Source organism: Cucumis melo, chromosome 1 (genome assembly GCF_025177605.1).
Source record: "Cucumis melo cultivar AY chromosome 1, USDA_Cmelo_AY_1.0, whole genome shotgun sequence".
Taxonomy (NCBI): Eukaryota; Viridiplantae; Streptophyta; class Magnoliopsida; order Cucurbitales; family Cucurbitaceae; genus Cucumis; species Cucumis melo.
Genome location: NC_066857.1, coordinates 13,041,471 through 13,057,336, shown reverse-complemented (window position 1 = coordinate 13,057,336; position 15,866 = coordinate 13,041,471). Strand labels below are relative to the sequence as shown.

At 39.9% G+C, this 15,866-nt stretch overlaps 1 protein-coding gene across 5 annotated transcripts in view; it reads right to left on the bottom strand.

The window, feature by feature from the left end:
- Window positions 1-15,866, bottom strand: part of LOC103490132 (uncharacterized) — a 63,681-nt gene that overhangs the window by 12,516 nt on the left and 35,299 nt on the right. For 4 of the 5 annotated variants that reach the window (XM_008449503.3, XM_051081629.1, XM_008449505.2 and 1 more), the window contains 8 exons: window positions 15,391-15,551; window positions 14,798-14,974; window positions 14,549-14,638; window positions 1,855-1,935; window positions 1,117-1,260; window positions 852-934; window positions 551-689; window positions 142-225 (listed from right to left, as the gene is read on the bottom strand). In XM_008449503.3, coding sequence (XP_008447725.1) covers window positions 142-225; window positions 551-689; window positions 852-934; window positions 1,117-1,260; window positions 1,855-1,935; window positions 14,549-14,638; window positions 14,798-14,974; window positions 15,391-15,551 — 959 coding nt within the window. The remainder of the gene's footprint in view (window positions 1-141; window positions 226-550; window positions 690-851; window positions 935-1,116; window positions 1,261-1,854; window positions 1,936-14,548; window positions 14,639-14,797; window positions 14,975-15,390; window positions 15,552-15,866) is intronic. The other variant, XM_008449504.3, reaches the window with a different exon arrangement.

Sequence of the window (15,866 nt, the reverse complement as noted above, 5' to 3'; positions counted from 1 at the left end):
ATGACACAAAAAAAATACTTGAATAGACACTGAAGATTGAATGAGGTGATCATAAATTAGTTGATTACCCAAGTAAACCGTAAGAATCTACCAGAAGTAGAAAAACGTCAAATTGTCAATCACAAGAAAATATGCACCAACCTTAAGCTTGTCTATTGTACCAAATGCTCCACGACACTCAACTAAGAATGCTAGATGGCGCTCCCTCTCTATCCCAAAGTCCACCTGTACGAATTTCATACAAAGCCACCATCCAAAAAGTCCTTAGCATTAGAAAATGAAAGTCACAATCTTAAGTCCCGTTTGATAACAATTTGGCTTTTATGTTTTCGAAAATAATGCTTAATTCCACACAATATTTTGTTTTTTGTTTTTTTGTTTTGTTTTGTTTTTTTGGAAGGAAATGGTGTTGAAAACATGTTTAAAGAGTAAATACTAAAACAAGAAAAATATAGGTAGAAGTAGTGATTGTAGTGCAAACTTAATTCTTTAGCACCAAAACCGAAATGGTTATCAAACAAAACTTTAGATATCAAATTAACTCGCATACCAGTTGGACAAAACGAGAAAGCAAATGTTCTGGTTGGTTATCATCATCTTTCATGTTGGCAAAATCAAAGCTATCATTAAGAGCCTGAGAAATTTCAAAAAGCAATTCTATGGTTGCTGGATCACGTATGTAAGAGTTCCTGGCCAACGAAATAAGAATTTGATAGCGACCACCAGAAATGAATGCAAAGTACTAACAAAAGCTGTGGTTTAGGAAGAATATATGGCATTCATACGTACATACAAAATAATAATATTAATGATAACAATCAGAAATGAATAGCAAAAAACTTTGAAGTTACCTAGTAGCCATTTTAAGAATATCAATGACGATAATGCTCCTTGATCCCCCAACAAGCAAATCCAAAATCTCCAGAAAATGGCTCTAAGAAGAAAGAGATTTGCGGCAGTTATTAGCATGTCAGGCTCTATTTCATAAAATGAAATTAAAGAAACAATTAGATCATGACATCTTCAATTATATGATAGTTCTAATTCAAACTATACAATGGATAGAATCACGGGAAAAATGCTATGTAGAAGTTTGATAGAGCTGAAGATCCATACTAGAGCAAATACATCTTCCAAATGCTGGTAATGAGAAAGAAGCTTCCCTAGGATTGACTGCAAACTGATGACTCCATTTTCATCTATCTGTTTATTGCACGATCGCTGTGAAATAGCCTCTAAAATTGTTTTGATACAGCTATCCTGGAATTTAGTATATTATAAATTTTAAATTCAGATTTAGGTGCATCGAAACACTATACAGAACAAATACACTATACAGAACAAATGGTGACATCAGAGGAGAAAAGAAGCTTTTGAAAGTGTCACAAGTGAACTATTTTCAATGTCATCACGACAAACTTATAAGAATGAACAAAATTATAATTCAAAGCAGCCGAAGAAACATATGTAGTTGATTCATTTTTAAAAAACGATGAAAAGCATTTATTTTGTTAGTTGTACAGTTGCATCAAATTTAAAAATCATAACTTGGACTATGGTACAGCTGAAATTAGAAGGCACTTTTTAGTACATATATATATATAAATATAGGCTGAATGGCCAGGATTCGAACCTGACAAAGATCACCCTTACAAAAAAAGGGATAAGCAAGTCCAAAGAAGATGCATTACAAAAATTTAACACCAGTGCTTATTTCTCTCTTTTCTCCTTTTTGTAGAAAAGGATTCAAGTAACAGTTCATTCAAAAGGCTTGAGATGATATTATGTAAGCAAAAAGATAATAAAGTAATAAATGATCCTAATCAAGAAGGCCACGTGCTGATTCGAGTTTACCAAATGATTCTGAAGAACAATATCCAAATAGGCATCAATCACCATCAGATACTCGTCAAGGCTCTCATTTTGTTCAATGACCTGGTATAGAAAATAAATCCATTTCGTAAGAGGAGCAAAAACATTTTGCAGCAGAACCGAAAAAAGACACATCAAGTGACTAGATATTGTAGGCCAGTTGAATGAATAATCCACCATCTTACATAAGCTGCAACATTGGGTTTAAAAAATTGTTTCACTTTGAATGGTTGAGGAATTCATAATGTAACCACTGAGAAAATACTAGTTTAGAGCACCCAAGCATACTTACTATTGAAAGCAATTAACAACAACCCGAGACTTACGTGGAAACCCGAGAACCGGGAGAAAAACCACGATACTTTAGTTTTTATTATTTTTCTTATGAACAAAAACAATAGGTACAAAGGGAGTATAAATAGAGTACAATAGGAATAAGAAAGGAAAAGATTTAGGAAATATTTAGGAAATAAAATCTTATATTTTATTTTTTCCAAAAGTATATTTTATTCTTTCCAAAAGTACTAATTCTAACACTCCCCCTCAAGTTGGGAGGTAAATATCAATGAGTCCCAACTTGCTAACGCAAAGGTCGAAGTGTGGTCGGAGAAGCCCCTTGGTAAGAACATCAGCAATCTGTTGGCTTGAAGGAATGTACGGAATGCATATGCTTCCACTGTCAAGTCTTTCTTTGATGAAATGCCGATCAATCTCAACATGTTTAGTTCTATCATGTTGCACTGGGTTGTTAGCAATACTAATAGCGGCTTTATTATCACAAAAAAGCTTCAATGGTGTCTCACATTCCTGATGAAGATCTGACAAGACTTTCTGGAGCCAAATTTCCTCACATATTCCCAGACTCATAGCTCTGTATTCAGCCTCAGCACTGCTCCTGGCCACAACACTTTGCTTCTTACTCCTCCAAGTTACAAGATTGCCCCAAACAAAGGTACAATAACCGGATGTAGACTTTCTATCAATAACAGATCCTGCCCAATCTGAGTCAGTATATGCCTCAATGGTCTTTCTATTTGTTTTTCTAAACATCAACCCTTTACCAGGTGTATTTTTCAAGTATCTCAGGATTCTGTTAACAGCTTCCATATGTTTCTCATAGGGAGCCTGCATAAACTGGCTGACAACACTCACAGCAAAGGAAATATCCGGACGAGTATGGGATAAGTAAATTAATTTACCTACAAGGCGCTGATATTGTTCTTTATCAACTGGAACTTGATCATCAGAGTTTCCTAGTTTACAGTTGAATTCAATAGGAGTATCAGCAGGACGACATCCCAACATACCTGTCTCGGTTAGCAAATCAAGGGTGTATTTTCTCTGAGACACGGAAATACCTTCTTTTGATCTAGCCACCTCCATTCCAAGGAAATATTTCAGATTGCCCAAGTCTTTGATTTCAAATTCATCACCCATTCTCTGCTTTAGTTGGCTGATTTCTGTTTGATCATCTCCAGTCAAAACAATGTCATCCACATAAACAATTAGAATAGCTATCTTTCCTGTTTTGGAAGCCTTTGTAAATAAAGTATGGTCAGAGTGCCCTTGACTGTACCCTTGGGACTTGACAAAGGTAGTGAATCTGTCAAACCATGCTCTCGGAGACTGTTTCAGACCATATAGAGATTTTTGGAGTTTACACACCTCCTGACCAAATTGGGCTTCAAATCCTGGTGGGGGGCTCATGTAGACTTCCTCCACAAGGTCTCCATTCAAAAAAGCATTCTTAACATCCAGCTGGTATAGAGGCCAATCTTTGTTCACAGCAACAGATAGCAGGACTCTAACAGTATTCAATTTAGCAACTGGAGAAAAGGTTTCCGAATAGTCAATACCATAGGTTTGAGTGAACCCCTTTGCAACTAACCTTGCCTTGTGTCTATCAAGCGTACCATCTGCTTTGTATTTGAGAGAGAATACCCATTTGCATCCTACAGTTTTATGTCCCTTGGGTAGAGCACAGATCTCCCAAGTTCTATTCTTTTCGAGAGCCTTCATCTCTTCCATAACAGCATTCTTCCATTCAGGACACTCTAGAGCAGTGTAGATATTTTTCGGTATTATGGTAGAGTCAAGGTTTGCTGTAAACGCTCTAAACTGTGGAGAGAGATTATCATAGGAAACATAGTTGCAAATGGGATGTTTAGTGCATGATCTGGTACCTTTTCTCAATGCAATTGGAATGTCAAGAGAGGGATCATACTCATCAAGTTTTCTTGTATGACCCTGTTCAGCTTCATCGTTACTGGTTTCTATTCTAACCTCAGTCTCATCATCACAGTTCTTTTCTTCCATATTTTCAAGAACAGCAATATCAGACTTGTCATTCTCACTCATTGTATTATTAGTACAAGGTTTTGTAGGGTTTTCCATACCTTGGTCTCGAGGAGGTTCGAAATTTTGGACTGGAGCCGGCGGTTGACTAGTAGGGGACCCAACTTCCTTTCTGAGATTCCTCCTGTAATATGTTTTCCAGGGAACTTGGTTTGTGGGTAAGATTATGGGATGAGGATCAATGTCAGACACGGTAATAAGAGTAGGTTCAACAAATTCAAAGGTGTTGTTAGACTCTTCACTCACATTCTCCCCCTGAAGATGGCTAACAGGAAAGTAGGGTCGGTTTTCACAGAAAGTAACGTCCATAGTGACAAAATATTTCCTAGACGGCGGGTGAAAACATTTATAACCGTGTTGGTGAAGGGGATACCCAACAAACACACAGGCCTGAGCCCGAGGGGTAAATTTGGTCTGATTAGGGCCGAAATTATGGACATAGGCGGTGCACCCAAACACACGAAGAGGAACCTCAGAAACAAGACGAGTAGAGGGGTAAGACTCCTTAAGACAATCTAAGGGAGTCTGAAGGTGGAGGATACGAGAAGGCATTCTATTGATTAAGTGAGCAGCTGTAAGAATAGCATCTCCCCACAGGTATGATGGAAGGGAAGTGGAAAGCATAAGTGAACGGGCTACTTCCACAAGGTGTCGGTTTTTTCGTTCGGCCACTCCATTTTGTTGAGGAGTGTAGGCACATGAGGTTTGGTGAACAATCCCCTTGGAGGCTAGAAATTCACTAAGGTTATGGTTTTGGAATTCCCGACCATTATCACTTCGAAGAATTGCAATTTTTGTATGAAATTGTGTTTTGATAGTATGATAGAAGTTTTGGAAAATGGATGGAACCTCGGATTTATCTGAGATAAGGTAGACCCAGGTGAGACGGGTATGGTCATCAATGAAAGTTACAAACCACCGCTTTCCCGAGGAGGTGGTGACCTTGGAAGGACCCCAAACGTCACTATGGATGAGGTTAAACGGTTGTGTAGGTTTATATGGTTGTGAGGGAAAAGAGACTCGATGTTGTTTTGCCCGGATACACACATCACAAGATAGAGAAGAGACATCAACTTTAGAAAAAAGGTGGGGAAATAAATGTTGCATATATGTAAAGTTTGGGTGGCCCAGTCGAAAATGCCACAACATACAGTCTTGTTCAGAAGTGCTAAAGTAGGATGACAGTAAACTAACCCTAGACAAACTACTACATGAGGTATCATCATCAAGGATGTAAAGTCCCCTGCTATGCCGGGCACTGCCAATCGTCCTCCCCGAGCTCATGTCCTGAAAATAAACCGATTCAGGTAAGAAGATAGCTTTACAATGCAACTCACGAGTGATCTTGCTTATAGATAACAAATTGTAAGACAGTTTAGGGACATGCAAAACATTCTGGAGAGCAAAACCGTCAAAGGGAACTATTTGTCCTTTGCCAGCGATCGGAGCTAGAGAGCCATCGGCTATTCGGATTTTTTCATTACCGGCACACGGGGCATATGAGATAAAGTGTTCTGAAGAACCTGTCAAGTGATCTGTAGCCCCCGAGTCTAAGATCCAGGGATTCTTCCCATCAACGCTAATAAGCCCAAGGGACTGAGGCATACCTGACTGAGCAATGGCACCCAGAGTCGGAGTCTTGGTCTGGCTCACAGTAGGATCAGTTGATTGAGAAGTGCTAGCAGGTGTAGTCTCACTAATGTAGGCACGTCCTGAGTTCTGTTTCTCGTTGGAGGACCGTTTCTTACCTCCTGGGGGACGACCGTGGAGTTTCCAACACTGATCCTTGGTGTGCCATTGTTTCTTGCAGTGCTCACACACAGGAATTGACTTCCCATTATTCTTGTCACTGTCATGATTTGAGGACCGAGCGCTAAAGGCTGCGGAGTCGATGGTAGGGGTAGTCAATACACCCATGGCATTAGTGCGATCCTCTTCCAGGCGGACTTCAAAACAAACTTCCATTAGGGAGGGAAGAGGTCTTTGTCCGAGTATACGACCACAAACATTATCAAATTTGGGATTAAGTCCTGCAAGGAAGTCATAAACACGGTCAGCCTCTTCAAGTTTAGCATATTGTGTACTGTCATTTGGTGTGTCCCAAACTGTCTCTCTGCACAAATCCATCTCTTGCCAGAGGAGAGAGAGCTTGTTAAAATAGGTAGTTACGTCCAGGGTCCCTTGTTTGCAATTATGGACCTGTTTTCGCAGTGTATATAACCGAGAGGCATTCTGTCGTTTCGAGTAAAGGGTCTGAGTTGTATCCCACAAATCTTTTGCTGTGGCTGCATATAGTAAAGGCTTGCCGATCTGTGGTTCCATACTATTAATCAGCATGGACCGAATAAGTGAGTCCTCTCCTTTCCAGAGTCGTTCCAAGGCGTCTCCTGGTGGAGGACGTACAGTCTCTCCAGTTAATAATCCGAACTGGTATCGACCTTTGAAGAACATCTTTATTGATTGTGACCAAGAAAAATAATTTTGACCATTTAATTTTTCGCCTGAAAAATTCCCTGTAGACGAACCCAAAGAGCCAGTTATATAATTTGACTGTGAATTAGGGAACGAAGTTACCGGGTTCTTGGAATACATCGGCAACTCGGTTGGTTTGGAATGCGTTGAAGATTCGCCCGCTTCAATGTCCGATCTGTTTTGGGGTTGATCAATTCCGTTACCAGAAAACAGCGGTTGCTGTAAAGGGTCAACGTACAGCTGCTGCTTACTGTACTGATTTGACAGATTTACGATTGAGGGATGCTGTCCGGAGCTCGTAGATGGCGCATGAGGATGCGGATGGCCGGAAGGGTTTGACGGCTGGACATCCGACGGCGCGTAGAAGGGAACGGGATGGGCGGTGACGTGAAACGGCGGCGGCGCGTGGGCCCACGCGCCGGACACGAGCGGCGCGTGAATCAACTTCTGGTCAGACGGCGGCGCGTACGGCTGCGGAACCACTCCCGTTGGGTAGATCGGCGGTTTCTGTAGGTTCTGGAGCAGTTTCTCCATGGCGGCGGAGACGGCGGCGTCCACGGCGGCGGCGATTCCGGCGGCGGCGGCGGCGGCGGCGGTGACGGGTTCAGTTTCGATCTGGGTTTCTCCTAGGTTATTTTCTAGGGTTTCGTTATTGCTTTGCTCTGATACCATATTGAAAGCAATTAACAACAACCCGAGACTTACGTGGAAACCCGAGAACCGGGAGAAAAACCACGATACTTTAGTTTTTATTATTTTTCTTATGAACAAAAACAATAGGTACAAAGGGAGTATAAATAGAGTACAATAGGAATAAGAAAGGAAAAGATTTAGGAAATATTTAGGAAATAAAATCTTATATTTTATTTTTTCCAAAAGTATATTTTATTCTTTCCAAAAGTACTAATTCTAACACTTACATACGACTAGGTTGAATTATATAAGTGAATCTGTTAGGATACCTCTTAACAAGAACTCTCAAGAACACAAATCCTGAAATATACAGATATGTGAGTGAAAAGTCGCAATGCAATTTTTCACTTAGATAGGCTCAAAGCCCGACTTGTTGCGAAAGGGTTCACCCAATCTTACGGCATTGACTATCAAGAAAGATTTTTCCCCCATAGCAAAATTAATTACTATTCGTGTCCTTTTCTCTTTAGTGGTAGATAATGATTGGATACTTAGATATAAAAAAATGTCTTCCTTAATGGAGACTTAGAAGAAGTATATATGGATATACCTACCGGTATAGAATTAACAAAAACCTATAAGGTCTGCAAACTCAAGAAATCCCTGTATTGCTTAAAACAATCCCCTAGGATCTGGTTTGAAAAGTTTCCAAAGGTAGTAAAGAACAACGAGTATTAGCAGTGCCAATCTAACAATACCCTTTTTGTCAAACATCCTTGCAAGGGAAAAATAGCAATTATCATTGTTTTGACATTATCCTTACAGGTGGCCATGAAGAAGAAATAAGAAATCAAAAGCTTTTAGCCAAGGAATTCGATGTGAAAGACTAAGGCAATCTCAAAAACTTCTTAGGGATGGAAGTGGCTCGCTTAAAGGAAGGTTTGAGTATTTTTCAAAGAAAATATGTCTTGGACCTTTTAAAGGAAACAGGTATGCTTGGATGTAAACCATCCAACACTCCAGTTGACAGCATATAAGCAACTAAAACACAATGGTAAATGTTGTGATATATAATTAAACTTGCCTTCAACCACGAGCTTAAACTTTTGGGTGGATTGATGGTTTAATATGGTACAAGAGCAGGTGGTTCAGGGAGGTCCTGTGTTCAAGCCCTTATATTGTTGTTTCCTCCCCAATTAAAGTTAATTTTCACTGTTGGACCTTTCAAGTATTTCAAGCCAACAGTGAGGTAAAATTGATTTACACTTGTTGGGCCTTTCAAATATTTCAAGCCTACAAGTGAGGGAGAATGTTGTGATATATAATTAAATTTGTCTTCAACCACAAGTTTAAGCTTTTGGGTGAATTGGTGGTTTAATAGTAAACAAAGATCGTTATCAAAGACTTGTCGGAAAATTAATCTGCCTAATTCACACTAGACCTTATATATGTTTTGCAGTAAGCTTAAGTCAACTTATGAACAGTCCAACCAAAGAAAATATGCAAGTTGTTTAATACTCAGGTACTTGAAAGGAACTCCAGGAGAAGGATTATACTTTAAGAAATCTAGAAAAGGAAACATTAGAGTCTCCAAATATGTCAAATGGGCAAGCTCCAAAACAGACTGAAGATCGACTAGCGAATATTTTACCTTTGTTTGGAGAAACTTTGTCACTTGGTGAAGCAAGAGACAATCAGTCATATTCAGGAGTAGGGCTGAAGCAGAACTAAAGGCTCTAGCTCAAGGAATATGTGAAGGAATTTGGCTCAAAAGGATCCTATCATAACTTAAATTCACATCAAAAGAACCAAGGGAGGGACATTATGACAATCAAGCGACTATAAGTATCACCAAAGACCAAGCCCATCATGATCGGATAAAACATGTGGATATCAATCGACACTTTATTAAGGAGAAAATTTCACAAAAACGTTTGCCTTAACTACATACCTACTGAGATGCAGAACGTGATGTCCTTACAAAATCCCTATTCAAGAACACTTTTGAAGCTTCAAAAGCTAATTGGAGTTGATCAACATATATATTGAAAGCAATAAACACGAAACCAGTTTACGTGGAAACCCGAAAACCGAGAGAAAAACCACGATGTTTTTAGTTTTTATTATTTTCTGATATGAATCCAATAGGTACAAAGGGAGAGAATAAATAGAGTACAATAGGAGTAAGAAAGGAAAATATCTAGGAAATATTTAGGAAATAAAATCTTATATATTATTCTTTCCAAAAAATAATTCTAACACTCCCCCTCAAGTTGAAACGTAAATATCAATGAGGCCCAACTTGCTAACACAAAAGTCGAAGTTTGGTCTGAGAAGCCCCTTGGTAAGGACATCAGCAACCTGTTGGCTCGAAGGGATGTACGGAATGCGTATGCTCCCACTGTCAAGTCTTTCTTTGATGAAATGCCGATCAATCTCAACATGTTTAGTTCTATCATGCTAAACTGGGTTGTTAGCAATACTAATAGCAGCTTTATTATCACAAAAAAGCTTCAATGGAGTCTCACATTCCTGATGAAGATCAGACAGGACTTTCTGGAGCCAAATTTCCTCACATATTCCCAAACTCATAGCTTTATATTCAGCCTCAGCACTGCTTCTGGACACAACATTTTGTTTCTTACTCCTCCAAGTTACAAGATTACCCCAAACAAAGGTACAATAACCAGAGGTAGACTTTCTGTCAACAATAGATCCTGCCCAATCCGAGTCAGTATATGCCTCAATGGTCTTTTTGTCTGTCTTTCTAAACATCAACCCTTTGCCAGGTATCGTTTTTAAGTATCTCAAAATTCTTTTGACAGCTTCCATGTGTTCCTCATAGGGAGCTTGCATAAACTGGCTGACAGCACTAACAGCAAAGGAAATATCAGGATGAGTATGAGATAAGTAAATCAATTTACCCACAAGGCGTTGATATTGTTCCTTATCAACTGGAACTTGATCAACAGAGTTTCCTAGTTTACAGTTGAATTCAATAGGAGTGTCAGCGAGACAACATCCCAACATACCTGTCTCGGTTAGCAGATCAAGGGTGTATTTTCTCTGAGACACGGAGATGCCTTCTTTAGATCTGGCCACCTCCATTCCAAGGAAATATTTCAGATTTCCCAAATCCTCGATTTCAAATTCATTACCTATTCTCTGCTTAAGTTGACTAATTTCTGCCTGATCATCTCCAGACAAAACGATGTCATCCACATAAACTATCAGAACTACAATCTTCCCTGTCTCGGAAACTTTTGTAAATAAAGTGTGATCAGAGTGTCCCTGACTATATCCTTGGGACTTGACAAAAGTAGTAAATCTGTCAAACCATGCTCTAGGTGATTGTTTCAGACCATATAAGGATTTCTGGAGTTTACAAACCTGTTGACCAAACTGGGCTTCAAAACCAGGCGGAGGGCTCATGTAGACCTCCTCTACTAGATCTCCATTCAGAAAAGCATTTTTAATATCCAGCTGATATAGAGGCCAATCTTTGTTTACAGCAACAGAAAGAAGGACCCTGACAATATTCAACTTAGCAACAGGAGAAAAAGTTTCTGAATAATCAACACCATAGGTCTGAGTAAATCCTTTTGCAACTAACCTTGTCTTGTGTCTGTCAAGAGTTCCATCTGCTTTGTATTTGAGAGTGAACACCCATTTGCATCCCACAGGCTTGTGTCCCTTAGATAGGGCACAGATCTCCCTGATGTTATTCTTTTCAAGAGCTTTCATCTCTTCCATAACAGCATTCTTCCATTCAGGGCACTCTAAAGCAATATAAATAATTCTCAGTATTGTGGTAGAGTCAAGGCCGGCAGTAAAAGCTCTGAACTGTGGTGATAGATTCTCGTATGACACATAATTAGATATAGAGTGCTTTGTACAAGACCTAGTACCTTTTCTCAGTGCAATAGGAAGATCAAGAGAAGGATCATATTCATCATGTTTCCTTGTATGGCCCTGTTCAGCCTCATCGTTACTGGTTTCTATTCTAACCTCAGTCTCATCACCATGGTTCTTTTCTTCCATATTTTCAAGAACAGCAGCATTAGACTTGTCATTCTCACTCATCGTATTATTAGTACAAGGTTCTGTAGGGTTTTCCATACCTTGGTCTCGAGGAGGTTCGAAGTCTTGGACTGGAGCCGACGGTTGATTAGTAGGGGACCCGACTTCCTTTCTGAGATTCCTCCTGTAGTATGTTTTCCAAGGAACTTGGTTTGTAGGGAGGATTATAGGGTGAGGATCAATGTCAGACACGGTACTAGGAGTAGGTTCGATAAATTCAAAGGTGCTGTTAGACTCTTTACTCACACTCTCCCCATGAAGATGGCTAACGAGAAAATAGGGTCGGTCCTCACAGAAAGTAACATCCATAGTGACAAAGTATTTCCTGGACGGCGGGTGAAAACATTTATAACCACGCTGGTGAGGGGGATACCCAACAAACACACACGCCTGAGCCCCAGGGGTAAATTTGGTCTGATTAGGGCCAAAACTATGGACATAAGCGGTACACCCAAACACACGAAAAGAAACCTCTAAAACGAGACGAGTAGAGGGGTAGGACTCCTTAAGGCATTCTAAGGGAGTTTGAAGGTGGAGGATACGAGAAGGCATTCTATTGATTAAATGAGCTGCTGTAAGAATAGCATCTCCCCACAGGTATGAAGGAAGGGAAGTGGAAAGCATAAGGGAACAGGCTACTTCCAGAAGGTGACAATTTTTTCGCTCGGCCACTCCATTTTGTTGAGGAGTGTAGGCGCACGAGTTTTGGTGAACAATCCCCTTAGAGGCTAGAAATTCACTAAGGTTATGGTTTTAGAATTCCCGACCGTTGTCACTCCGAAGAATAGCTATTTTTTTATGGAATTGTGTTTCAATGGTGTGATAGAAGTTTTGGAAAATAGCAGAAACCTCAGATTTATCGGTGATAAGGTAGACCCAGGTAAGACGGGTATGATCATCAGTGAAGGTTACAAACCACCTTTTCCCAGATGAGGTGGTGACCTTGGAGGGACCCCAAACGTCACTATGGATAAGGGTAAACGGTTGTGTGGGTTTATATGGTTGTGAGGGAAAAGAAACACGATGTTTTGCCCGAATGTACACATCACAAGATAACGAGGAGACATCTATTTTAAGAAAGAGATGGGGAAACAAATATTTCATATACGTAAAGTTCGGGTGACCTAACCGAAAATGCCACAACATAAAGTCATGTTCAGAGGTGCTAAAATAGGAAGACAGTAAACTAGTCGTAGAGATACTACTACCGGAGGTATCATCATTAAGGATGTAAAGTCCCCTGCTATGCCGGACAGTGCCAATCGTCCTCCCTGAATTCAAGTCCTGAAAGCAAACAGACTCAAGTAAGAAAGTAGCTTTACAGTGCAGCTCACGGGTGATCCTACTGATAGATAACAGATTGTGAGAAAGCTTAGGCACATGCAAAACATTCTGAAGGGAGAAACCATCAAAGAGGACTATTTGTCCTTTCCAGAAATCGGAGCTAAAGAGCCATCGACTATCCGGATTTTCTCATTACCGGCACAGGGGGTATAAGTGACAAAATGCTCTGAGAAACCTGTCAAGTGATCTGTGGCCCCCGAGTCCAAAATCCAGGGATTCGTCCCATCAACACTAATAAGGCCAAAGGACTGAGACATACCTGATTGAGCAATGACGCTTAGAGTAGGAGAGCTCTGACTAGCAGTAGGGCCAATGGGCTGAGAGGTGCTAGCAGTCTCCCTAACATCGGTACGCCCTAAGTTCTGTTGCTCCTTAGAGGAGCGTTTGTTACCTCTTAGGGGCCGACCGTGGAGTTTCCAACACCGATCCTTGGTATGCCGTTGTTTCTTGCAGTGCTCACAAACGAGAAATTGGTTTCTCATTATCATGGGTCAAGGATTGAGCACTAAAGGCAACAGAGTTAGTTATATAATTTGAAGGCACGTTAGGAGCGAAATTACCGGGTTCTTAGAATACATCGGTAGATCGGTTTGTGCCAAGGATGTACTAACTTCAAAAACAGCTCTCCTATAGGTATGATTAATCCCGAGACCATGAACATATGGCTGTCCATAACTGGAGGGTGCCGATGGCTCGCCCACTTCAATCCACAATCTGTTATGGTGTTGGTCAACCTCGTTCCTATAGCAGGAAGGTTGCTGTAAAGGGTCGACGGACAGATTTGCACTGTTGTACAGATTTGCACTGCTGTACAGATTTGACAGTTTTGAAGGTTGTTGTCCGGCGGCGATGGGCGGCGCGTGCGGCGGCAGATGACTGGAAGAGTGAGACGGTTGGACAGGCGACGACGCGTAGAAGCGGATGGGATGAGCGGTGAGATTAACGGGCGGCGGCGCGTGGGCCCACGCTCCCGACAGAGGTAGCGCGTGAATTGGTTCCTGGCCGGAAAGTTGCGCGGACGGCGGCGGAGGTTGGCCCATTGGATAGATCGGCGGCGGCTGAATCCGGTGGAGTAGTTTTTCCATGGTGGTGTCCACGGCGGCGGCGGCAGCGACTGTTTTGGTCCGAGTGATTCCTAAAAAATTTTCTAGGGTTTCGTTGTTGCTTCGCTCTGATACCATATTGAAAGCAATAAACACGAAACCGGTTTACGTGGAAACCCGAGAACCGGGAGAAAAACCACGATGTTTTTAGTTTTTATTATTTTCTAATATGAATCCAATAGGTACAAAGGGAGAGAATAAATAGAGTACAATAAGAGTAAGAAAGGAAAATATCTAGGAAATATTTAGGAAATAAAATCTTATATATTATTCTTTCCAAAAATAATTCTAACAATATAAAATCCAGCTTGTAGGGGAGTGTTGACTAATGAATATAGAAAGTCTTCCTCCTTCCCTTCTCTCTTTGGAATCTTGTTTTAGCATTTTGTACACCTTCCTTTTATATTTAATATTGTTTCCTTAGTTTCATTCTTTTTGCCGTTGATTGGTTTGCCATATTTGGCTCCTATCATTGTATATATATTAGGGCTACACTCAGTTTTAAAGAAAAAGAATTTTGAGTAGTTAGAAATACAATAAAAAATAAAGATAAAAATCCAAGTACCGGTAAATCGTAAGGTAATTAACCAGTCTCCCTAAAAGCACAAATTTCAGTAAAAGTTACTCTCATAATTTGAAACCGTTACTTTAAGAATATAAGATGAAAGAAACTAAATATAGTTCCTTACCTTGAGTACGTTATTCACTAAAGTGTCCACAATATACACTGGAGGTCTCTTCTCACAAAGCCTGAGCCCGAGCAACCTGTAATTCATGAACTGAACCCAAAGATGGATTTAAAAAATGAAAGATCCAAAAGCCAATATAAATAAGAAATGACCACTGAGAAAATTAGTAAATATTGCAGCACCAGATTTGATAGTTACCAAACCAACTGCAGAATAATTAATTTATAGCATATCACCAGATAAGAATACCTGACGGAAGGATGAATCATTGCTCTGATTAATGAGCTGGAGAAATTCCATAGCATTCGAGCTTACTACTTCAACTGCAAGTTCCTTTAATATGTGATGAAGAACGACTGAGACACACTGTGAAATCTCCATATTCCTTCCTAGGCCAAGCGCTAGAAGTGTTCTGTCTAATTCTCTCTTTAAAGAGGACATTGGAAAGACGATGAGAATCAGCCAATCAAATTTATGTAGCTTTAACATAACGTAATCTTTGACAAACTTCTTAGCAATTTCAAAAAAATGCCCTCATTCTTGATTCTACAGAATCCCTTCCTCGTTTTCACTTCTCTCTTTTAAGTCTCATATTATATTTAATTGTGTTTTAAAATTAATTTTCTCCTCTTTCTTCCAACATTGTTAATCAACTTAATTGATAATCTTAATAAGTCACTATCTACATTTTTTACATCTTCATTTTAATTTCTCCTGTCTTCCTGAAAATTGTGTAAATGTCCAAACTAATTGAACTGGTTGTCTATTTAGGACAACTTCAGGGTGGAATGTAACCACATAAAAACTGAAAGCACCTCATATCATACGTGAAGACAGCATACCTGAGAAACATACTTAAACATGCATTTTACAATATATTCAATTGTTGGTTCCATCACACTGACAAGCAAGACTTTGTTATCCGTAGAACTGTCAGTTTCTTTTGCTGTTATGAAATGTTTCAGTTGAACATTCATGTCATTGACACATGAGATTAGCACTCCTGAAAAAAGAAAATGACATCTCACAATAAGAATGAAATAATCATTTTAGTCGCACATCTAGTACAAAAATTGGCCAGTTCAATATCTCATATGCATCAATCAAAAATTGGCCAGCTCGACTTAGAGAATTGGAGTTCTTAGCCTCAAAAACTTTGCCTTGGCCTATACACTTGTTCTTTCCAATTCACGTTAAGTTGAATACAAAACTAACATAATTGGTTTATCTGCAATTATGGCAATTGGAGCGAGGGAAGTGAGAGAAAGAAAGAAAGGGGAAAAGAAAAGAAAAGGAACTTTCTTGTAGTCTTTGTTTC